This window comes from Anabrus simplex, chromosome 5, assembly GCF_040414725.1.
Source record: "Anabrus simplex isolate iqAnaSimp1 chromosome 5, ASM4041472v1, whole genome shotgun sequence".
Classification (NCBI taxonomy): Eukaryota; Metazoa; Arthropoda; class Insecta; order Orthoptera; family Tettigoniidae; genus Anabrus; species Anabrus simplex.
The window spans coordinates 425,489,921-425,516,572 of record NC_090269.1 but is presented as its reverse complement, the minus strand read 5'-3'; the positions used below and the strand labels follow the sequence as shown (position 1 = coordinate 425,516,572).

Below are 26,652 nucleotides of genomic sequence, written 5' to 3'. Positions count from 1 at the left end.
AGATTGTCTCCAATGCATTACTAACAACGGCAGAAAATCAGCTGGATAGTCAACTGGGAGAATATCACAGAGGCTTCAGGAAAACCCGATCCTGTGCTGAACAGATCCTCAACCTTAAAACTGTACTTGCATACTCCAAGATGAAAAACCGCTAGATGGTCGTCACCTTTGTTGATTTTAGGAAGGCCTACGATTCCGTTGATAGAGAAGCGCTTAACAAAGTACTCCAGGAACTAGGACTAAACAACAAAACCCGCAGACTCATCCTAGAAACCTTGACCAACACCCAATCCAAGGTTAAATTTAGAGGCGAGATCTCAGAAAGCTTCGAGATAAAAACTGGAGTGAGACTAAGGGATGGACTCTCGCCACTTCTCTTCAACTGTGTCCTTGAAAAGGTTGTGAGAGAATGGCGCAAGGAACTGATCAATTTGGGTGTTCAGAATGGTGTCTACTTGGGCCATAAGAAGTAGGGACTGTTTGTAGATTGCTTGGCCTTTGCAGATGACATGGGACAATTTGCTTATTCTCTTGAAATGACAGCAATACGGGTAAATTGCCTCAGGAAACAGGCTGCCAAAGTGTGTCTTCAAGTGTCGCTGGAGAAAACAAAATTCTTAACCAACATCAAAGAAGCAAACAGAGAGATGTTACTAGAACAGGGACACATCATGAGGACCGAGAAATTTAAATATCTCGGCGAATGGATTGATCCTAACTTATCAGAAAGAGCATCATTATCCATGAGAGTCAACAAGTTGGAACTAGCCTATCGACTGACTAAGAACACCTATAACAAGAAATGGCTGTCACGCAACCTGAAACTTAAACACTAGACATCAGTCATACGACCAGAAGCCCTGTATGCCATGGAGTGTCTTTCCTTAAACCGAAGAGGTTTGGCAGAGAAATTGGAAGTCAGAGAGAGGAGAATCCTCAAGAAGGTCCTAGGCCCGGTAAAGGAAGATGGGGAGTTCCGAAGGCGACATAACTCTCAGCTCTACGAACATATTGAGAAGCTCTCTGACTTTGCAAGGGAAAGAAGGGTAGCTTTCTATGTCCGTGTTACAAGATTGCCTCCAAACCGACTAATCACCCGTCTGTTCACTTTCTGGCAAAACAAGAAGGTTCGTACCGCTTGGTTGACGGAAACCGAGAAGGATATTAAATAATTGGGAATAACAGATCTCCAAAACAGACAGTCTGTGAGACACACCCTGAAGGAAATTCGTGGATTTGAGGAAAAATCCTGAAGAAAAGGTACCCCCTGAACAGGAGAGAGAAAGGAGTTACACCAGACGAAGCTGCGAGAATACCGGGCAAATGTCAACTGTTGAACAAGCGTGGTCCAAAGTAGGACCTTTCGAAAGAAGCGCCGGGAGAAGAAGAAGATGTTTACCAATTGGGAGGGAAACCATTGGCCTACTGATAGCTTTTGGCAGCCCTGTCTAGAAATTTAAGTCAAAGTAGATAGACCACTGCCTGCTCGATCTGCATCCGATGGCTGCTTAAACTGCCTGCTCATTCCATACTCAAACGTGTAACACGCCTTACAAACAATCTGCCGCTAGATGGCAGCACCAAACGTACCCATTTACCGCGTGAATACAACTAGATAAGCATACTAGCAAAATTTAAAATCTGAAAGTAAGAGAAATATTAAAGAATTTTACGTATAAAGTGGTGCTCTAGAGAGTTATAGCTTCAGCACTTTTCGAGAAAGAGGTTACGACGAACAAGAAAACCTGGAAACTTTGTCTGTATGGTACTTCCCTACATTACTAAGTAGAGGTTTCACGACTTTGGCCAGCACAGTTTCTGACACAAGTTCCTGGTGCTTATTGTTACTCAAACACTTTAAAAAATTACATTGGCACAAAGAAGGTAGAACATAGTTTTTTATAATCTGGAGCAGACTTGAAGATTTCTTGCAGTACGGTAGAGCCGTCTCAACAAATTTCTGAACCCTCATAATTAGGCCAATAAATCGTTGCTAGGGCTAGCGCAGCTATCAATGGGGATGAATTAAATGAGGTAGAAACGTTATTCAAGCACGTGCTGCATTCTGTGTTTTCTTCGATTACACGCACTAAATAACCACACACTAATCCCTGGTAAGCAGTTTCCGAAGTGACACACACTGACTCAGGGGGCTCACGAAAATCTTCCAGTAAATCAAGTACATACTCAGGGAATAATAATAATAGACGGCCTATTAGGCGACTTGCATATCTGTGAAGATGAAAGCCCTACCTAGGATGATTTCTAATGCTGAAGATGCCATACACACCCCAGCCCCCGAACCACTGGAATTAACCAATTAACTAAATAGGCCCTACTTGCGTAAATAATAATAGTAATAAAAAGAGCAGTATATTGACACGATATTATACTGCTAGCAAAAAACTCGTAATGGAATCTTAATCTGCTTACCCTCCAGGGTTTGCTTTTCCCTCGGACTCAGCGAAGGATCCCACCTCTACCGCCTCAAGGGCAGTGTCCTGGAGCTTCAGACTCTGGGTCGGGCGGATGAAACTGGGGAGGATGACCAGTCCCTCGCCCAGGCGGCCTCACCTGCTATGCTGAACAGGGGCCTTGGAAGGGATAGACAAGGAAGTGTGAAGGAAGCTCCCGGCATTTGCCTGGAGGAGAAACGGGAAACCACGGAAAACCACTTCCAGGATGGCTGAGGTGGGAATCGAACCCACCTCTACTGACCTCCCGAGGCTGAGTGGACCCCGTTCCAGCCCTCGTACCACTTTTCAAATTTCGTAGCAGAGTCGGGAATCGAACCCGGACCTCCGGCGTTAGCAGCTAATCACACTAACCACTACACCATAGAGGCGGACAATGGAATCTATGACAGCATATTATTCTGTTTTGTACCTTCACATTAACAGTACAGTGACCCCAGATATTATATTACTTAGTATGTAATACTTCAAACCTTACGCTTACCATTTTCTGCAATGGTGTTTGAAGAGCTCTTGTTAGACGTCTCTGTGCTTGAATCCCTTCTCTTAATCATCTCTGAAATTAGCGGTTGTTTATAAGCTGGATAATCAGGGAAAGGGCTGGGTACAGATCCTGTTTTTAATTTTCGCGTTTTGCTGGTCACTTTGAAATCGTCATTTACAAAATGTAGACTGCAAACCACGGAATAATCAGGAATCCATTTACTTCCCTTGCTGTTTCCTTCCCTGGATATAATACTTAACCACTTTCGACACAATTGTGTACTTGAAGGTATATCATGGAATGAAATATCACGGCATTCTGGTTTCCCATTCTTTGATTTGCAGAAAGGCACGCAGCAGTACACCATTTTCACTGAAAACAAGTACAGCCTATCCTATTTCCCGCTATTTCATTCCGACAGGTCTGGAGCCGGTTAGTGCTGCCACCTGCTGTGGGTATTTGTAAACGGAGTGTTTCATTTAGTGCCATGTTAAAATGTTGTAATGAGCAGGCAGTATAAGCAGCCATCGGATGCAGATCGAGCAGGCAGTGAGATAGACATAGGCAGTACTATCGAACTATCGACTCAGGTTTATTTATTACACTCAGGGTGTTTATACAGGGATACTTTAAATGAACACATTTTGACATTTCTTGTCTGAACGTGGACGATTCCTGAGCGCAGGAGTTACACTTATTGTTTTGGTATGTATGTGTAATGTGATATTTGTGTTAATAAATGCACATTGTGTTCAATGTGTAGATAACATGTCTTGTTTACTTTTTAGGTTAGGTCTAGCAGAATCAGTCAAAATTTTGCATTAGATTTTAGTTAAGACGGGTTTAAATATCAGACTTAATTTAATGGGTAAAATTTAATGTAATAGATCCTTGTATCAGAGGTTCTGCTATGGATGAAGCTCGTTTATACCAGTGTCATTTCGTCGATCTTGTTTTGCATACCGTGTTATATATATTCAGTGTTTGACATTTTGAATTTGTATGAGCTTAAATTATTGGGTGTTGTGTTCTTAAACGTATAGTACAAGGAGTAGGTTTACATAGTTTCTTTCATTTTTGGTTGTATGGTTGTTCTTTATTTGGTAATTTTGTTTGCACCTCCCGATTAGCGAACGCTAAAACGGCATGATGAATAACTATTTTATCATTGAGAGGATCCTGGCCTCGGATTATTAGTCACGGTACTACTTCGGGTTTATTTTGTTCCAAAGGAAATACATTGGATGCTTTCTTTTCACAAAGATTGTGTCCTCAAATGAACTACCGAACAGTTTAAAATTTAATCATTTCATTCATTTAGGGCTGTCGCTCTGGTGTCAGATTCCGTAGGATTAGTTGTTTACATAGTCGTTTCTTAAATTATTTCAGAGATGTTGGTATTTTGTCGAATATTTACCTTGGTAAATTATTCCAAATCCTTATTCCTCTTCGTATAAACGAATTGCCACAATTTGTCCTTATGGTTTCTGACTTTATAATCACATTATCTTAACAGGTCACCGTTATACAAATATATCTTCAAATCTGATAAGGCTTGTCATTATTGCCATTGCTAACAATGAGATAATGATAACAGCATTGTTTTTCTTTGAAATAAACTTATGCTATAGGCCTAGGCCTACTGGTTTTTGTTCTAGCATACGAGTTCGTAAGTAATGAATTTCTTTGACGATAAGTTTTATATATTAAACTTGGGATTTAAAAATAAGCTTCATTTTGTAATATTTCATCCATAGATTCCCTGCCTTTGTGTTAGAAAGAAAAAATGTGGGATGTGGTTAAAAGTTGCATTTTATCATAAAGATGTTTCTCTCTTGTTGCTACTGGAAATATAGAAAGTACAGTTTTAGGATATCAGTAAATATGGTATCATACAACTTTTATTTATTACTTTGCTTGAAATCATTCAATTGTTAATCATTGATCTGCATTTAGGGCTGTCATCTAGGTGACAGATTCCCTATCAGTTGTTTACCTAGTCGTTTCTTAAATGATTTCAGAAACTTTGGAAATTTATCAAATATTTCTTGTGATAAATTATTCCAAACACTCGATACCTCTTCCTATAAATTAATAGTTTGTCCTCTTGAATGGCAACTGTATATTGTAATCTTTTCTACCTTAAAAAACTTCACTTATGCTTATTCGTCTACTAATGTCATTTCATCTCATCTCTCCAGTGAAGGATAATGCTTAGTCTAGCAGCTTCTCTTCTTACTGCCAAGTTTTCCCAGCGCAAAATTTGTAGTATTTTTGTAACCCAACTCCTTTATAAGAGATAAATAGTATTACATTAGTCTTGGGACTAGTTTCAGCCACTTAGTGGCCATCATCAGCCAAAATAAAAATTAAGCGGATCATATGATAACTAAAACATATGTATATAAGAGAAAGACAATGTTGTAGGAATGTTTATAGCATCAAAATACAAATAACAGCAAAAGTTATGTGTGTGACCTTTGTGTCTTTAAATTGAATTAGGCAATGGAGTAAATTGGGAAATGATAGAAAGAATAAGGAATGAACAAACAGGAAAGAAGAAGGAAAAAAAAAAGGGGAGAAAATTATTTACAAGACTCACCTCCAGTGTGAAATTAGACATCTCATGTCTGAAGGTAAAACTGTAGAACAAAACAGACATGACCTGCCTGCTTCCTCTAGCATGTCCAGTTCCTTACCCATATCATTTATATACATGAGAAAACAAAGGTCTAAAAATACTGACCTCCACTAAATTATTACAGGATCAGGCAAATGCTGCTTCTACTCTGATTCTCTGAATTCAAATTTGTAGAAATTTATCCTTCCATTCAACCATACTTTTGTCTAGTCCAATTGCCCTCGTTTTTAATGAGCAATCTTCCATGATGTACATTATCACTGAGCTTTATAGTTAAGTGCGGCCAATATCCGGTATTTGGGAGATGGTGGGTTCAAACCCCAGTGTCGGCAGCCCTGAAGGTGTAATTAAGGCCATGGTCGCTCCTTCCCACTCCTAGCCCTTCCCTGTCCCATCGTCGCCATAAGACCTATCTGTGTCAGTGCAACGTAAAGCGACTTGTAAACAAACAAAAAAAGAGATGTAAATTATCAAAAGCTTTGAAAAGGTCATCAGTGATACAGTCCATTTGACCTCCTGCTACATCTTGCTGGAACCTAAAAAAATGAGCATCACTGAAATAACTTTTCCTAAACCAGGTCTCTTTTCTATCCAGCCAGTTAGTAATTTCACAGTTACATTTGTAGTAATCAGAAATAATACGTTCCCAGAGCCTACAAACGACATGTCAAACCAATTGGCCTGTAATTATCTGCTTTATAAATATCACCCTTTCCTATGTACACTGGTAGCAACTCTGCATTCATTAGGAGTACCTCCTTCATTCGAACTGTAATCACGTAAGTGTTTCAGACACTAATATTTGTATTTTTCTTTTTCAGTAGTTTGTACAGTGTACATATGGCACACAGTAGATCACCATCTCCCTCCTCTAGAAGACGACGCAGCAAGTCACGAGAGAGGGAGGGAAGAGAAAGAGATAGGCGTAGACGAAGGTCCAGGGAGAGAAGACGCAGGTATAACTTTTACAATTTGGGTGGCTTACGGTTCTAATAGTGCTTTCTTGTACAGTGTTTATGGTGTAGGCTTTGTACACTTGAACACACAGCTATGAATTTGATTCATATACAGTCTGATTAACATCCTTTTTAATGGGGTTAATGTCGAAGTGTATTGGAAAAATGTAATAATAGATAATTGTAGATAAATAAAGTGATTTGTGTTGTTGGTTTGAGGAGTCGTGCCCTAGTTTGTGGGTCCAGAATAATCTTCCAAAGTACATCTTGTCACTGGTTACTTTGGTCACATGTAACATTATTGTCGCAATTTAAGTAGGTCATATGTAGGGCCCAGATATTTTAAAAATGCATATGCAAATGCATATTTTGAATGTTAGTGCATATACAGGTATATTTTTCTCTTATGTGTGATTGATTATTTAAGATTTCTGAATGAAATGAAAATTCTAATGAATTCTATATGTTGTACATCCTTTGGCAAATTAAGAATCCTTCCCCTTATCAAGGAAAGGGCTTTCAGTGTCGCAACACAAGCAGGTAGACAGATAATGACCCATTTCACAACAGCTATTTCCTTCTTTCAGACATTCCTTTCTCCTTACAGTAGCCTACCAAGGTTGGCTTAAACAAGTGCGTTCAGTTGTTAACTTGCTGGTCGTCTATTGCAGTGTTTTATCAGATTCAGCTTTTAAAATGCCTAAAGATAAGAGCTCTGGGTCTTTTTAAATTAAACAGTGGATATCAGGCAATAGTGCCTATACAAGTGACGCTGATGTAGTAACTTCAAGTGTGCAGTAAGAGTGTATAATGTGATCAAAAATTTCAAATTGAACAGCATTCGAAAACAACTTCACATCTCAGATCAAGAGAGCAGAGTAAGAATATGCGACAGCTACTTTTAACCGACATGAAAACACGGTGTGTGTTAGTACATTTTCCGCTGATATTTGTAAAGCTTTTGTATGCAGCAACATTCCAGTGTATAAATTGAATAATTCACATCTACGCTTGTTTCTCAAAGTATTGTGCTAATCACAGGATACCAGATGACTCTACCCTTAGGAAGAACTATTTATTTTCACTGCACGCTTCTGTCGTTGATTCGATACGATCTGACATAGGAGGGAACTGTGTCTGGGTATCGGTAGATGAAACAACCAATTTATGTGGTCGATACATTGCAAACTTCATAGTGGGAAAATTATGTCCGGAAGAACCCGGCAAACCTCTTTTACTTTTGTGCAAAGTGTTAGAAAAAAACCAACCATGCTACAGTTGCAAGATTTGTTAACGATTCCCTGTGATTTTGTGGCCCGGTGAATCAGGGAGTGATTGTTACAAAGTCCGCCTTTTAGTCACAGATGCAGCTTCGTATATGTTGAAAGTTGGTCAGTCTTTTCGAGTATTTTTTCCAGATCTCATCCATGTCACATGTTTGGCTCATGGATTGCATCACATTGCAGAAAAGATATGTACCCTCTTTCCACCTGTCAACAATGTAATTTCAAGTGGGAAAAAACTCTTCCTAAAAGCATCAGCTCGTGTACAGTTGTACAAAACTCATCTGCCTATTCTCTTCCGCCGGAACCTGTTCTCACGAGATGTGGAACTTGGTTAACCGCAGTATCGTTCTACCAGGAGAATTTTAACCAAGTGAAAGATGTAGTTAAAAGTATTGATGACTAGCTGATGTACCCGTGCTTCGCTACGGGATTCTCAGTAAGACTGACTTTGTTGTTTTCCTAACTGAAATCAACATACGTCGTTACAAAAACGTATGAATGTAACGATTAAAAGCAATGCTATCATATAAAATACTCGATCAAATGTAAAGCCGCACGTTTTATCACTTTTAACGAATAGTGCTGCGGTTAGATTGCGGTGCCAATCTAATAGTCCAAAGTTCCAGAGCTGGGATGACCAGGCCGCAGATTGCCATGAACACTCATCTGCCATTATTCCGCTAAATATGCACACTGTTCATTCCAATCAGTGCCTCAGAGTAGGGATTGAATAGCCCGAATGCTATGATGATCCAGTGTGTTACGTACCAGTAGTATCAGAAAATTTATAAACCAGGGGAGTGGCATGCTAAAGAAGAAAGTTATCTAACTCCCCAGCTACTTCCCATCAATATTCAGGCAGGCTGTTACACTCTGTACGACTGGGCGAGTTGACCCTGTGGTTAGCGGTGCGCAGCTGTGAGCTTGCATCCGAGAGATAGTGGATTCGAACCCCATTGTCGGCAGCGCTGAAGATGGTATTCCGTAGAAACAGAGCGTGTTGTCTTCTTCATCTCGCGACATAGCTTTTCCGCCTCATGTCCCGCAATAAACATCACAGAAACCTGCCCCCCCCCCTACACGTAATGCTGCAACAATACACCACAAATACTGGCACAGTCAACCTCCAAACTCTCAAAAACGTATCCCTGAATACCAATTTTATATTCCTGTCGAGCTGAATACCGGACCTGTGAAGATTACAAGATTATTTTGTGCATCTACAGAATGGTTGTTATTGAAGCTATGTAATATAGAGAGAGAGACTTTCATAGGTGGTTAAATGAAGAAGTTATATCATGTTCAAGATCATCCTTTCACATCTCTACACAGTATTTAAAATACAACTCTTCTCAGAAGAACTCTTAAGGTTTCACCTTACTCTTTCCTGCCTGCTGGCTCTTTAGAAATGTGTGCGCGTGCGTTTTTATATTCAGGTATCATTCAAGGCTAATATTTTCGCACTGCAAGTTGTGTGGTTAAGCTCATTTTTAATATGCATTACGATGCATTTGTTTCTACATTCGGCCCTGTTTTCATCTCCTCGTAAGATGTGTATTGTTTAATGTAACACCTTGTGTAAAAATTGGGTTAAATGAAGGAGTTATATCATGTTCATAATCATGCTTTCACGTCTCTGCACAATATTTAAAATGAAATTTACCGTTGGTCTTTATAGCTATTGTTGAAAGTGAAGGAGAATTTCCTGTTGTATATGTTTATCAGGAACTCAAGGGAGATTTCATTAGCTAGTCGGAACATAGAAAAAATGATGAACTCTTCTCAGAAGAACTCTTAAAGTTTTCACCTTACTTTTTCCTGCCTGCTGGCTCTTCGGAATTGTATGCGCGTGTGTTTTGTATTCAGGAATCATTCAAGACGAATATTTTCACACTACAAGACGTGTGGTTAAGACTATTTTTAATATGTATAACTTTCCCTGTTTTTATCTCCTTGTAAGATGTATATTGTTTAATTTCCTGTTGTGTATGTTTATCAGGAACTCAAACGAGACTTCATTAGTTAGTCGGAACATTGAAAGTATGATGAACTCTTCTCAGAAGAACTCTTAAGGTTTCACCTTACTTTTTCCTGCCTGCTGGCTCTTTAGAAGTGTGTGCGCGTGCGTCTTTTATTCAAGAATCTTTCAAATTCAAATATTTTCGCACTGCAAGTTATGTGTTTAAGCTTATTTTTAATATGTACAACTTTTGCTCTCTCAACGGTGCATGTGTTTCTACATTCGTCCCTGTTTTTATCTCCTCGTGAGATATATTATTTAATGTAACACCTAGTGTAAAAAATGGGTTAAATGAAAGGAGTTACATCACGTTCAAGATCATGCCTTCACGTCTTTGAAAAATGAAATTTACCGTTGGTCTTTATAGCTATTGTTGAGAGTGAAGGAGAATTTCCTGTTGTGTATGTTTATCAGGAACTCAAGGGAGACTTCATTATTTAATCGGAACATAGAAAAATGATGAACTCTTCTCAGAAGATCTCTTAAGGTTTCACTTTACTTTGTCCTGCCTGCTGGCTCTTCAGAAATGTGTGCGCGTGTGTTTTATACTCAGGAATCATTCAAGAAGAATATTTTCGCACTGCAAGATGTGTGGTCAAGGTTATTTTTTAACATGTATAACTTTTGCTTTCTCAACGATTCATTTGTTTCTATATTCATCCATGTTTTTATCTCCTTGCAAGATTTGTATTGTTTAATGTAACACCTTGTGTAATATGAATGCCTACACACTGGCCTATTTTCCCATTTTTTGGCTGATGATGACGCCAACACAGCGTCGAAACTAGTCCCAAGTGCAAATACATGTTATAAATAAACCTATAACATTTTTGTATTGAAAAGGTGGAACCTTTCTAGTTTTTCCTATCTTCCGTTTACCCATTTTCTCGTTACTCGGCGCTGATATGGACTTAGTAACAAAAATCCAAATTCATGAATATCTTTGTGATCATAGCCAGTATGGTAACAATGTATAAGACATGAATAATAGGAAATTTAATACTATGTAACCTTAGTTATGTAGCATTCATCGATTACACCTCTAATATATTCACAATTAAGTATTTATTTTCCACCTAGTCGATACAATGATTGCTTAAGGCAATTTTTAATGGTCAAAAGTGGTACATGTTTCGTATATTATCAACATCTTCAGCCACATAACACTGTTTAGATGAAAAATGTATAAAATTGACAAAGTAATGCTTTAGAGGAAGTGTCCTTAAAATTAACATAAGGACACTTCCTCTAAAGCATTACTTTGTCAATTTTATACATTTTTCATCTAAACAGTGTTATGTGGCTGAAGATGTTGATAATATACGAAACATGTACCACTTTTGACCATTAAAAATTGCCTTAAGCAATCATTGTATCGACTAGGTGGAAAATAAATACTTAATTGTGAATCTATTGAAGTGCGATACGGACCATGAAGCTGATTTTATGTAATACACCTCTAATAAGAAATATTTGAGAATTACATTTTAGGCCTTCCCCTAAACTACCATTTCACTCAGCGTGAATAAAATAATTTACAGCCTAGACTATAGTGACTTATTTCCTGACTTTGCATACCGATTTTCATCAAGATAGGACTACTAATAACAACAATATTTGAGAATTAAATTTTAGGCCTTCCCCTAAACTATCATTTTTCTCAGTGTGAATACAATTATTGACAGCCTAGATTGTAGCAATTTATTTCCCAACTTTGCATACCCATTTTCTTTAAAATACGACCACTAATAACATAAATAGTTGAGAATTCTATTTTTGGCCTTCCCCTAAACTACCATTTCACTCAGTGTGAGTAAAATGATTTATAGCCTTGATTGTAGAGGCACATCCCCCGACTTCACATACCGATTTTCATTAGACCACTAATAACATTAATAGTTGAGAATTCAATTTTAGGCCTTCCCCTAAACTACCATTTCATTCAGCGTGAGTGAAATGATTTATAGCCTAGATTGTAGAGGCTCATCCCCCGACTTCACATACCAATTTTCATTAAATTCTCTTCAACCGTTTTCTCGTGATGCGTGTACATACATACAGACAGACAGACAGAAATTACGGAAAAGTAAAAAGTGCATTTTCTTGTTACTATGGACATGACCGATACAGAAATACCATTATTTTCAAATTCTGAGCAATGTACAGACAAAACTCTTATTTTATATATATAGATAGTCATACTGCGTGTGCTCATCAAGCAAAGTGTGCATTTGAATCTGAAACTGTATATAAAGATATCAGTTTCATCCATGTGCATTATTTATCATTTTCGAAGGTGATTAAGGACCTAGAAACTCATGGTGCACCCCTACACAAAAACCCTTCAGTTAATTCAAAACACCATTTGTTCTTTAAATGGTGTCCCTGGTGAAACTGGAGAAAAGGTTAAAAGGAAATTCAGTGGGATGTTGGACTCAAACCCAGGACAGAAGAAGATTCAATCCAAAAGCAACTATATAAGTGGAATCAGGCAGTCTTTGCCAGAAGAATGTTCTGAGCAGTCAGTGCCAGGTACAAGTATTGCCCAGTTACGTCTGTCGAAGTAGAACGTTCATTTTCAACGTATAAATTAATTCTGCCCAACAACAAAGTCATTGACCCCTGAAAACACTGAAAAAATTCTTGATAACCTACTGCCATGTATCATTTTGCAAGGAATGAAACATGTTTGTCAGTTTAACACTGAGTTAAAATTTAATAATACATTTGGTAAGTGTATTTTGTTTTATTTTTAGTGCATATTTTCAACATTTTTCGTGCACATGTGCATGCATATTTTTGGAGTTTTTAGTGCATATGAATCCAGGCCCTAGTCAAATGTATTACTGTCTGAGGTAATGATTATCATAATATATCTTTATCTTCCTATAACCCTTTCTCGCTTGAAAACTTTTGGTGATGGGTACAAAGTGTGGACAAGAGAAAGAGTATCATCACAAGCCACACGTTGTTCATAACGTTTCTGAAGATTATTGAACTTGTTGATGAACAGAGGTTGCCGTAAGGACATAAAAAATGATGTTATCTTCTCTTGTAATTCCAGGATGTTTGCAGGTCTTGAAAACTGATTTTTTTCAACATGCCTCGTGTAGGCCTCTGAGGCCGTGAGATCCAGAGAGCACAAGGGATACGGAAATGGAGTTCTGCATGAAATTAGGCTATCTCCATAGTGTCGTTGCAGAAGGGTAAGTGGGTTCGAACCCCACTGTTGGCAACTCTGAAAATGGCCACGGCCGCTTCCTTCTCACTCCTAGCCCTTTTCTATCCCCTTTGTAATTATAAGGCCTATGTGTTTTGGTGCGACGTAAAGCAACTAGTAAATTAAAAAAACTACCCCGCGGTGTGGGTTGTAGCTCCATCTTGCTACATCCACTGTCGTTGGAGAGGTAAGTTTCTGGCACAACAAAGCCGGTGAAAATCTAGCACGAATGAGTACTCAGTAGACCAGGGTGGGTCAAATCTTAAACAATAATCACTATTAAATCACATTCACTCCTCTAGACACTTGATTTAATGGGCCCAAATGTACTAAGCCCCGAGCATTTCTTATTACGTAATAGTACAGTACACAAAGAACATATTGGAGAAAATCTGGCACCAAAGCCGGCGAAAAGTGAAGGTTTAACTTGTCGATATAGTGGTTATGTGTGATCACAAGATATAGGCCTATCGGACACTCATGATTCAAGTCAGTGTTCAGATGTAACTGCTTCTAAACCTAATAATCTCTGTAATTAGATACACTAGAGACGACAAACAAAACACCTTAGGAACAAATTTTTTGTCGAGTTATTTTAAGTTCCACCAAAGTAATGTTGTATAAGTTGCTATTTTCAGAGTAGAAATAAATTCCAAAAATATTGATTTTCTTCATATTGGAATTTAGCGTTCATAATTTGAAAATGTTAGGTGCCTACACATTTCTTTTCGTCGCCATGGCGACTGGTGCCTGGGATTTTTCCAGCCCTGCTGTAGACTACCTGTTTAACTGTTTATGGATTCTCTGCAGCATTCTGAACAAAATAAGCGCACAGTCTTCCATGACCAGATGTGGTGTGCTAAATTGTAAGCTGCACACTGTGTAGTGGTTTCTGTATAAAGACATCAGGCCATTCAAACCCTAAAGAAAAATGTTGCTTTTGTTGGTTGCCATCAAAGTTAATAAGGTCTACATCTGAAAACCTGGTGTTGCAGAAGAAATCTGCATCCTTGTACATCATGGAAGTTCTGTAATTGGGCTCACTCATCCCTTTCTCTTAGGCACTGAGCAACTTGAACGCAGTACATAAGTCCACCCAGCTCTTTAAACATCCGTCAATAGACCTTTCGCTAAAATCAAGTTTTAGCAATGATAGTCATAGGTTATGCTTTGGGGATTGGAACACCTATTGGAGAAGTCGTCCATGATTCTCACTTGTGGTACCAGTTCTTGGGTGCCCTATTGTCCCCTCTTGTTGACATAAGACCGATCTCGTATGATGGCTATCTTGTCAACAGCAGCTAATGTTATTTGGTCCTGAGAATTGAGATTCCAGGAACCATGTAGTCGGAGCGGGCAGCTTGGACTAGATTATCCTAGCAAATAAGACGAGCAATCTGCTTACGATGTTTATAACAAATCAATCTTAGACCTTTGTTGTGAGTGATGGGAATCCAAATGTGATTCCAGTAAGCGATCTGGGATTCAGTGTTATGTTATGATATTGTAATGAGTTTGCGGGGTAGATTAATAAGCACAGAAACTGGTAGCATTCTGCTTCTAAAAATTATTAAGTAATTCTTTAAACTACACATTAAAACGGGCATACAAAGATCACAACTTACGTTCATAGTACATAACGCCACGAACCTACTACGCTGGCGTAGCAGGGGGAGAGGCGATACTCCCAGGTGGTGGATAGGAGGGTCGTAACCGTCTTGCCGGCGGACTTGAGGGAAATAAAATACTTCTCGCGGTCCAAACACACAACCCCGTGTGGGTGGGGGATGCAGACAAAGAATACACCCACGGTATCCCCTGCCTGTCGTATGAGGTGACTAAAAGGGGCAACTAAGGGATGATTATATTAGAACCATGAAACTCTTTGTGATTAGTACCACCACGCGGGGAACACCATGGGTCCCTTTTCCTTGCGCGTAGTAGCACTATGTTAGGTACTAAATAGGTTTGTGATTATCAGCAAACACGAGCGCGACGGCTTTTACAGTACCTGTGATTAGTAACACTATAATAACGACACCATGGGATGATGGAACCCATGGTTCTGGCTTGCCTATGATTAGTACCCACTATATGAGAAACACCACAGGATAGTAAGAGTCCCTGTGGTTAGTACACTTAGGTGATGAACACCATAGGTTTTCGTTGCCTATCAATGTCGCCGCAATGTGCGAAACACAGTAGGTCTGTAATACATGTGCGAATTTCAGTACCTGTGAGTAGTACCACCATGTGTGGAATACCGCGAGTCTATGCTACTCTTGATTAGTACTGCAACGTGACAAATACCATAGTTCCACTTTTCTAGCGCTAAGTACCATTATGAGGGGCCGATGACTTGGATTTTGGACAACTACAAGGATCATCGCGTCAGTATCGTGCTATAGAGGCAGTCCCTTGGTCAGTAATACTATTGTGTTAAGCCAGCTTCTGTGCATGTGAGGCACTGTGGGTCGGTTCCACTGATCGTTTTAAATTCATATCCATCCATTCATTCTTTGCCCTCACGTTTTGAATTGTGGTCACTGGAGGATTTTGGGTTTTTTAATTTGTCATTTCATTTTGTCTCATTTAGTACCATTAGGGGCCGGTGACCCTTTAAACAACGAGCATAGTACATAATGCACAATTACACAGTTCACTCGTTAGCTCTCTCTCTCTCAATTTCTCTGTTCACTTGCACTAGCAGACCAATATTTACAGGCTAAACAGTTAAGTCACATGGTTCACATACACATGCCCTTGTACCCTTGGGCAGTTTACTATTAACTCACTGTACCATATTTGTGGCCGCCCATGCGCCCGCAGTATTCTCACAAGTCTATACAAGGTACTTGGTTCAAACACTGAAATATTCTGCCTATGTCCCACGTTGCTTTTATGCTCAGTTTTCCCCTGCTGCACAGCTGGAGTACTCTGTCAACAGTCAGTCACAGGACTGAACTGTATCGCTCTCAGACTGAGCTCAAACTGAACTGGCTCGCATTCGTCAGCTGCCCTTATAAAAGAAGACCAAACTTTCCAGAATGTTCCGGGAGTTGGATACATCCAGAAACCTTACGTCGTAGAAAACTCCAGATTAATCATCTCATAATTTCCATCCCAATCTCGCTCTGCCTCTATGAGGGACTGGCCTAGCATTAGCTTGTCGATGAGTGGTGCAGCTGAGGTGGAAGCGGATGGGCCATACGGATGACGTCACAAAGCCCGCACATTTGGAATGGTGGACGCTATAACCATTGCACTATGAATTATTTATTGATTATGCACGAGATGATTTTAACAAGCTTCAAATGGGTTTTAGTAGAGTAAGGATGGGATTGTTTATTTTGAAAACAACCACCACTACCACCACCAGAATCCTATGTTAGAAGGGGGTGAGATTCTTCAAGCATGATCTTAATGAGTTGTGGGGAGGAGAGAACAAGAAATGAATAAAGTGGTATGGTGCCTGTAACTGACTCTGAATTCTGCAGGTCCCTAAGGGATGTGCATATATGATTCTAACCACAACCTGATCTTTAGTGAACTAGGCTACGTATTGCTACCTGTGTGTCTATGTGTATAAAATACCATGCACTTTTTTTTTTTTTCATGATGCCATTTAGTCAATTATTGTTTGGTCTATCATGGGATGTTGATTCTGTGCTTCAGTTTATTGCTGAGAAAGAGGCTTTTGCAGAGTTATAGAAGTTTATATTATTGAACTCTAATTATTCAGCCAGTGAAAGTAATTTCTTCTCTTGAATACCCATTGGAACAGTTAAATGTATACAAGGTACACAAGTGATGAATCTGGAAGTAGTGGAAATAAGGTTTTAAATAAAGGTGACGTGTAACTTTAAAAGGAATGGAGACTGGTTCAGATGATGCAGAACAGATCACCAGTGACCAAAAAAGATACTGGAAGTGATAGAAATGACTAGTGAGGTAGCAGATGAAACTGTTACTGAAATTTTTATTTCACAGTTTCTGATCATGGTTGATTTCTATATCATTTTGAAGCATTTAGCTGTTTAGGGAAAACTCTTCTTCTCCTTCTTTCCCTTTGAGCCGTTAGGCGTCAGGACATTTCAGCCATTTACTAAAGTTTCTTCTGTCATGTGCCATTCTCTGAACCTCACCCAGGATCTTCCCTCGCTTCCTGATCAGTCCCATGATGTACTCCTCCCATTCATTCCGTGGCCTCCCTCGTGTTCTTCCTGTTGGTCTGGCTCGCAACACCTGCTTGTCTTACCTTTTATCTTCCATTATTTCTAGGTGACCAATCCAGCCCAATCCTCTCCTCTCAATGACATCCATTATTGACTCCTGCTGAAGCTCATCTCTCACTGTGGTGTTTCTAATATGGTCTCTTCGTGTTTTCCCGGCAACTTTCCACAAATATCTCATCTCAGCGGCAGCCAAATGGCTCTCCAGCACTGTCCAACTCTCTGCACCATACAGGAGGGTTGGCAGGAACACGGCATGGTATACCCGCATTTTTGTGTTTCTAATAATTTCTTTCTTCCCTATGATTGTGTTGTTTATACCATAGTAAACTTGATTAGCTTTTCTAATTCTGTTGTTTATTTCTGCGTCTAATTTTCCATCCTCTCTGAAAATGGTGCCCAGATACTCAATTTGTTCTACTTGCTCAATATCCTCATTGTTCCACTTGATCTGAAGCTGTACTTTTTCTCCTTTGGTGAACTGCATGACCTTGGTTTTGCTCGCATTCACTTCCATCCCACGGTCCTGGAAGGCATAAGTCCATTCAGTAAGAGCTTGTTGGAGATCCTCTTTCCCAGTCTGCATAGACCAAGGATTGGACATATATTGGTCTCATGTTCCAGTTGCTAACCTTAATTCTTTAAGTTCTTCTTTTACTCTGCTTAATGAGACAAGTTGGAAGAAGAACAGTGTGCTTTCAGGCCAAGTCGACAAACACACGACCATATATACACACTAAGAACCGTTATAGAAAAACGACTTAGTCGAGGGAAAGATATACTCTCGCATACTAGACCTAAAGGCCGCATTTGACTCTGTCCCCAGGAAACAGGTTTGGGCAGCACTTGAAGACGAAAGGTAACCAAGACTCTCTTATGCAGCATTAGGAGCATGTACAGTAGAGTCCAAGGAGTGGTGAGAGTAGCTGGTGAATGCTCCAGGAAATTTGAAATGGCAAAGGGAGTAAAGCAGGGTGACAGCTTGAGCCCTCTTCTCTTTGTGATCTTCATGAACCAAGTCATTAAGCATGCTAATAACTCACGTGGAGCAAAATTAACAATTCAGAGAAACACGTGAGTAGCCAGCAGATAACAAGGCAACAACCTGGCACGAAAAGGTATATGAGAACTGGTACTTGGAATGTGACCTTGCTGTCGGGGAAGGAGGTAGAAATAGTCTAAGAAATGGAAAAGTACAAGCTTGCCATACTTGGATTCAGTGAAACCAAGAGAAAAGGTAATGGCCAAATAAATTTGGATAAGGGACATTTAATGAGATATTCAGGAGTCAGCAGGAATGAACGGGCAAAAGGAGTGGCCATTATATCCGAAGCAGTGGAAAACAAAGTGACAGGATGGTAATCAATTAACTCCAGACTTATCACAGTGGATGTGGAAGTAGAAGAAAGTATTATGCTAGTGCAGATCTATGCCCCCACTGAAGATATGCAAGAAGTAGATAAGGAGCAATTTTATGTTCAAATGCAAAAAGCTATAGACAAAGCCAGGGAAAGAAGTAGACATGTTATTGTGATGGGGGACTGGAATGCTAGGATTGGAAATAGGTTACGTCGAGGACATGGATGTGTGGGCCAACATGGAGCATAACGTACCATCAATACCAATGGTGAAAGAATGTTGGAATTCTGTATTGATAATGAGCTAAGGATTGGCAACACCTTTTCCCCCCAGAAAAGTATCCATAAAATAACTTTGAGGCAGTAGGCCGAGGAGCAAAGAGTTGCATTGACTACTTTTGTTACACTAAGAACATGACTTATGCAGCACTAGATATAAGGGTCTTCCGCAGTGCAGAGATGAGTACAGAACATCGGCTTCTGGTTATGAAAACAAGGTTCAAGACTACACCCACACCCTCTCATCTTCGATTTGAGAAAATAAGAATTTCTGCTTTTAGAGAAGAAGAGGTAAGGCAGAATTATGTTCAGAAGTTGGGGGGAAAACTTCAGCAAACAGAAAGAGAAGAACCTGAGAGAGGTTGAACGAATATTATCAAAGTAGCAGAAGAGGTCTGTGGGAAAACTACAGTAAACACATGAAGGAAACTAACAACGTGGTGGACTGAGGAAGTCAGGGAAGGTAAGACAGGAACCAGAAGATCCAAACGAGGCCATGGGATGGAGCACGTACTATGAGGATGTGTTCCGCGCAGACCAGAATTCACAAGACGACGCTGGTAACAGGCCAGAAGAAGAACTAAAAGAAGGGGAGACAGTTATGCAGAGTGAGGTAAGAGAGGCTGTAACTGAAATCAAGGTGGGCAAGGCAGCTGGTTGGGATGGAATTTCACTGGAATTGATGAAGTATCAATCAATCAATACTGATCTGCAGTTATGGCAGTCGCCCAGGTGGCAGATTCCCTATCTATTGTTTTCCTAGCCTTTTCCTAAATGATTTCAAAGAATTTGGAAATTTATTGAACATCTCCCTTGGTAAGATATTCCAATCCCTAACTTCCCTTCCTATAAATGAATATTTGCCCCAGTTTGTCCTCTTGAATTCCAACTTTATCTTCATATTGTGATCTTTCCTACTTTTATAAACGCCACTCAAACTTATTCGTCTACTAATGTCATTCCACGCCATTTCTCCGCTGACAGCTCGGAACATACCACTTACATGTTATAAATCTCATTTTTGGTCCATATTGAAAATTTACAGTTCAACAACAATAAAGGTGTTTTAATTTAATCCACCTATTCAATACTTTTACACTGACTGACAGAGCAAATGCAACACCAAGAAGGAGTGGTCAGAACTTTATGCCAATTGCAGGGTAGACTGACGTCACTCAGGTATGCTCATGATGTGAAATGCGCCGCTGTGCTGCGCACGTAGCGAACGATAAATGGGACACGGCGTTGGCGAATGGCCCACTTCGTACCGTGATTTCTCAGCCGACAGTCATTGTAGAACGTGTTGTCGTGTGCCACAGGACACGTGTATAGCTAAGAATGCCAGGCCGCCGTCAACGGAGGCATTTCCAGCAGACAGACGACTTTACGAGGGGTATGGTGATCGGGCTGAGAAGGGCAGGTTGGTCGCTTCGTCAAATCGCAGCCGATACCCATAGGGATGTGTCCACGGTGCAGCGCCTGTGGCGAAGATGGTTGGCGCAGGGACATGTGGCACGTGCGAGGGGTCCAGGCGCAGCTCGAGTGACGTCAGCACGCGAGGATCGGCGCATCCGCCGCCAAGCGGTGGCAGCCCCGCACGCCACGTCAACCGCCATTCTTCAGCATGTGCAAGACACCCTGGCTGTTCCAATATCGACCAGAACAATTTCCCGTCAATTGGTTGAAGGAGGCCTGCACTCCTGGCGTCCGCTCAGAAGACTACCATTGACTCCACAGCATAGACGTGCACGCCTGGCATGGTGCCGGGCTAGAGCGACTTGGATGAGGGAATGGCGGAACGTCGTGTTCTCCGATGAGTCACGCTTCTGTTCTGTCAGTGATAGTCACCGCAGACGAGTGTGGCGTCGGCGTGGAGAAAGGTCAAATCCGGCAGTAACTGTGGAGCGCCCTACCGCTAGACAACGCGGCATCATGGTTTGGGGCGCTATTGCGTATGATTCCACATCACCTCTAGTGCGTTTTCAAGGCACGTTAAATGCCCACCGCTCCGTGCAGCATGTGCTGCGGCCGGTGGCACTCCCGTACCTTCAGGGGCTACCCAATGCTCTGTTTCAGCAGGATAATGCCCGCCCACACACTGCTCGCATCTCCCAACAGGCTCTACGAGGTGTACAGATGCTTCCGTGGCCAGCGTACTCTCCGGATCTCTCACCAATCGAACATGTGTGGGATCTCATTGGACGCCGTTTGCAAACTCTGCCCCAGCCTCGTACGGACGACCAACTGTGGCAAATGGTTGACAGAGAATGGAGAACCATCCCTCAGGACACCATCCGCACTCTTATTGCCTCTGTACCTCGACGTGTTTCTGCGTGCATCGCCGCTCGCGGTGGTCCTGCATCCTACTGAGTCGATGCTGTGCGCATTGTGTAACCTGCATATCGGTTTGAAATAAACATCAATTATTCATCCGTGCCGTCTCTGTTTTTTCCCCAACTTTCATCCCTTTCGAACCACTCCTCCTTGGTGTTGCATTGTCACTGTCAGTCAGTGTATTTCCACTTATAGTGGTTACATAAATAGACTCACAGTTAAATGGGACATGTTTTGCCCTCAGCTTAAAAACAATAATCAAAAGTGGAAGCTAAAAGTTTAGCCAATTATTAAAATTTGGGACATAAAAATGTGAAAAATGAAACAATATATAAAGATGCTAATGGAAACACTGTCAATGATTAAACTATAATCTTGTCTGAGACTAAAACTTCTTCCATTAAAATTCCAATTAAAACAGTTCATTTAAAATGTTATTGGAAAACCAAAGTGGTAATAATATAAAGCCAACGACATGAGGGCATGAGCACAAACATAAACATGATTGTTATAAATACAATATGTCCAAGGTTGCTGATGAAATTCGTCAGCATGAAGTGAGACAGAAGCATCAGTTGAAAAATTGTAACTGGCCCTTAGCACCGGTAGGTAATACTATTGGCTGAAACCTTGCCAGGAAATGTCAGTAGATACTGATAGATAGATAGATAGATAGATAGATAGTGGAAATAAAAGTATTGAATTGGTGGATTAAATTAAAACACCTTTATTGTTGTTAAACATACCACTTAGTCGAGCAGCTCTCCTTCTTTCTCTCAATTCTTCCCAGCCCAAACTTTACAACATTTTTGTAACACTACTCTTTTGTCGGAAATCACCCAGAACAAACCGAGCTGCTTTTCTTTAGATTTTTTCCAGTTCTTGAATCAGGTAATCCTGGTGAGGGTCCCATACACTGGAACCATACTCTAGTTGGGGTCTTACCAGAGACTTATATGCCCTCTCCTTTACATCCTTACTACAACCCCTAAACACCCTCATAACCATGTGCAGAGATCTTTACCCTTTATTTACAATCCCATTTTTGTGATTACCCCAATGAAGATCTTTCCTTATATTAACACCTAGATACTTGCAATGATCCCCAAAAGTAACTTTCACCCCATGAACGCAGTAATTAAAACTGAGAGGACTTTTCCTATTTGTGAAACTCACAACCTGACTTTTAACCCCGTTTATCAACATACCATTGCCTGCTGTCCATCTCACAACATTTTCGATGTCACGTTGCAGTTGCCCACAATCTTGTAACTTATTTATTACTCTATAGAGAATAACATCATCCGCAAAAAGCCTTCCTCTGATTCAACTCCTTTACTCATATCATTTATATATATAAGAAAACATAAAGGTCTGATAATACTGCCTTGAGGAATTCCTCTCTTAATTATTACAGGGTCAGATAAAGCTTCACCTACTCTAATTCTGAGATCTATTTTCTAGAAATATAACAACCCATTCAATCACTCTTTTGTCTAGTCCAATTGCACTCATTTTTGCCAGTAGTCTCCCATGATCCACCCTATCAAATGCTTTAGACAGATCAATCGCGATACAGTCCATTTGATCTCCAGAATCCAAGATATCTGCTATATCTTGCTGGAATCCTACAAGTTGAGCTTCAGTGGAATAACCTTTCCTAAAACCGAACTGCCTTCTATCGAACCAGTTATTAATTTCACAAACATGTCTAATATAATCAGAAAGAATGCCTTCCCAAAGCTTACATACAATGCATGTCAAACTGTAATTTTCAGCTTTATGTCTATCACCCTTCATACACAGGGGCCACTATAGCAACTCTCCATTCACCTCTGACCAAACAATAATCAAATAAGTACTTCAGATATGGTACTATATCCCAACCCATTGCAGTGAAATGGATGACGAGGATATGCCAACAGGCATGAAGCATTCAGAAGATTCCAAAGGATTGGGAGAGCATCATTGCTGTTCCTATCCATAAGAAGGGCAGCACTCTGGACTGTGCAAACTATCCAGCAATTTATCTCTCCAGTATGGCCGGAAAGATACTGGAGGGGAGGCTGAGACAAGGTCAACAACAAATGCAACTAGAACATCCTTCCCCTCCTCTCCCGTTCTTCAGCTGAAATTTTCAGTATCCTCTTCTCTTAGCTCCCCCATTGGTATTTTCTTGTACCTTTCTCTGTTGTTCAGCTCTGGTATATTGATTGGTATATATTTCCACCCTGATCTCCACCTCAGTCCAGACAACCCATATGGTTCGTGTCTTTTGTCTTGCTCATTGTCTCGCATACCCTTCTGGTCATTCTGTCCATGACCATCCAATCTTGCTCTTTTAAGACTTTGAGATAATTCTCGTGCTCCAGGACAGTTCTTTCCTTGATCTTTGGTCCCAACCTTCACCTCCTCTGTTTGATCCCAGTATCTTCCTCAGGATTTTCCTTCTTTCTTCAGTCATTCTGCCCCATGTCTTCCTAGTGTCATAGTTTCGGATACATACCATACCACATCCCGCACCATTGCCTTGTGTCTGGTCTTCATATACGTCGATATTGTTACTTGTTGACGGGGTAGATTACCACTGGTAGAACTTATATTTTTTTTATGTAACTGCTTAATTTTACAAACTAATACACGGGCATACCAGGACCACAACTTACACAACACAGTACAGAACACACAATTACACAGTTGGCACTCTGTTCTCACTCGATTGGCCGGTCGGAGTGTAGAGCTATCGAAACACGGACCAGCTGTGGTCACACTAGTTCACACTCAGTTTTCAGTCACTAACACTTCCAGTCTCACTCAGTCCCACAGTTACTCTCACTGCTGCTATAGCAGGCCTCGGTTCACGACAGTCTCCAGCTTAGTACGATGTGCACTGTCCGTACTCACAGAAGAACTTTGTTCACTGTTCCATGCCGATGTCGTGTGATCTCTTCTGTGCTGCACCAGAGACACAACGTTCACTCGCAGCAACAGGCCCGAGAGACAACTCCACGATAACAGATAGGCAGAACAAACGCTCAATTCCACAGACATGTCTCCTCAACCTCAGGCTGTCAACATCCACAGTGACACTCACTCACACACACTGGCTCACCCACCGACAGCACAGCTGGACTCTCCACTGAAACTGAACCAAACTATTACTGGCAAGTCTCATGTACCTTATATAGCCAGACAGCCCTTTGAGAGACTTTGGACACTACAAACCTGTGGAAGCCTCTGGAGATGGAAGGCTCTCGGTTCTCATACTTTCTCATACTTCCAGTGACGTAATGGTCAATGACAGTAACGGCAGTAGGGTCTGACCAATGTGCGCCAGCTCTGTCAATTGGCTCGCTGTGTGGCGAGGGGTGAGGCTCCAACGTAGTGACATCACTCATGGCGGGGCCAGATTGGAATGCTCTCCCTTTGGTCTTGCTGCACAAAATGGCGAATATTCCACAATATATTGTTCTTTTTGTACACTTCTCGGGTTGCAAGGTAGGTCTTCCTCATCCCCCTCACTGTTTCTGCTTCTTCCTGTTATAAAATTTCTCAGATACTTAAAATTGTCTGTATTTTGCTTGGTGCCTTCCAGTATTTCCTAGTCCTGAGTGGTTTTCAGTGTCTTGGTTGGTATAAATACTAAGGGCATTTATAAAAGCCAAAGTAAAAAGAAAACTATGAATTGATGGTTTAAATGCTATGAGCAGTATTTTGCTGGTAACTTAATGCCTTCTCTAACAGGAGATCTTAACTAGGCTCGCTGCTGGAAAAATTCCCTGGAGCACTGTGGTTAGAGTTAAGAATTGTATTGGTGCCAATTTACTTATATCATAATCATCGTCATCTTTCCCTTTGTCCAATTTGATATTGGATTGGGTTATGAATCGTCGATCTCCACGTCTGTTTGTCTTTTCCCATTCTTCATCAAAGACGTTTTGAGAGTCAGAGTTTACCACTCTTTTTCCTCAGGTCTTATTCAATTTGTTCTCTCCATCATTTCGTGGATCTACTTCTTACTCTTTTCCCTCTAACCTCTATTTCAAGCATCAACTGTGGGATCCTTATTCCTCTCATTCTTGGTGTCATTTTACTTGTAAAACCAAAACCAAACCCCATGGCACTTAACGCCCTTGAAAGGGCCTTGGCCTGTCCAGCGGCCGCTGCTCAGCCCATAGGTCTGCAGATTACGAGGGGTCGTGTGGTCAGCATGAAGCACCCTCTCGGCTGTTATTCTGGGCTTTCGAGACTGGGGCCGCCATCTCACCGTGAGATAGCTCCTTAATTCTAATCACTTAGGCTGAGTGGACCTCGAGCCAGCCCTCAGGCCGAGAGAAAAATCCATAACCTGGCCGGGAATCGAACCCGGGGCCTCCGGGCGAGAGGCAAGCACGCTACCCGTACACCACGGGGCCAGCCATTTTACTTGTAGGTGCTGTTTAATGGTGTTCGTTAATACACAAGGAACAAGTTAAGGTGCTCAATTATCAGAGATATAGAATGTGTTTCTTTATAGTCATAACCCAGTCGGGAGTACTTGTTAGGATGGAATCCTCGGTTCCTTGGGCAGATTCTTTAGAAAAAGATATCCAACACCCTTCACATTCCCATCTGACGGGCTTTGGTTGAACACAGTAGTTATACCGTATGAATAGTTTTTACAAGTCCAGCTCGCAGCGCTAGCATTGCTTAGTATAAATGCCTGCTGTTCAAATCCTAACCACTAGATGTCTGTTGTGTACATTCTGAATTGACTGTAGACTTTGGAAATTCCCTAACTTAACACGTGTCTTAGTCGAGAAACAACAGTTTCTTTGTGGTATCTTTGCTCACATTTGATGTTGAATTGGTTTACAGATCATCAGTCTCCATCTCTGCTTGTCGTTCTACCGTTCTTCATCAAAGACATCTTGAGAGTTCACCACTCTCACTTTCGGGAGTACTTGTTAGGATGAAATCATGGGTTCCTTGGACAGATTCCTCAGAAAAAGATATCTACCACCCTTCACATTCCCATGTGAACGTATGGCTCATTCCCTTGTTTTCTAGAAAAGGTGTAGTTGGCGTAATATCAAGACAAGATAAGAAATGTAAATGGTGAGTAAGTAAATCAGGGTGATTTCATTATATGTAGAAGGGACAGAGTCTAGAGGAGGTAAAGTATTTATATGTGTGCGAAAGAACATAGGTAGTTGTTTAAAATGGGTTAATGAGCATCACAAAATGCTGTGTGTGTGTAAATCATGGATCAAGGGAATGCCAACCCCATTCAAATAATAGGAATATATAGGGCGCCTGGTAACAACCTCTCGGTACTCGGTAGGATGTACAATGTTACGTGTACAGGCAAAAAAGTTTTATAATTGCA

General features: G+C 40.8%; 1 protein-coding gene across 2 annotated transcripts in view; it reads left to right on the top strand.

The window, feature by feature from the left end:
* Positions 1–1,324: 1,324 nt before the first annotated feature.
* Positions 1,325–26,652, top strand: part of ytr (U4/U6.U5 small nuclear ribonucleoprotein 27 kDa protein yantar) — a 50,814-nt gene continuing 25,486 nt past the window's right edge. The window contains exons 1-3 of one of the 2 annotated variants that reach the window (XM_068227965.1): positions 1,325–1,466; positions 3,509–3,663; positions 6,424–6,555. In XM_068227965.1, the coding sequence (XP_068084066.1) occupies positions 6,440–6,555 (116 nt within the window). In that variant the 5' untranslated portion in view covers positions 1,325–1,466; positions 3,509–3,663; positions 6,424–6,439. Of the gene's footprint in view, positions 1,467–3,508; positions 3,664–6,420; positions 6,556–26,652 lie in introns of both variants that reach the window. The other variant, XM_068227964.1, reaches the window with a different exon arrangement.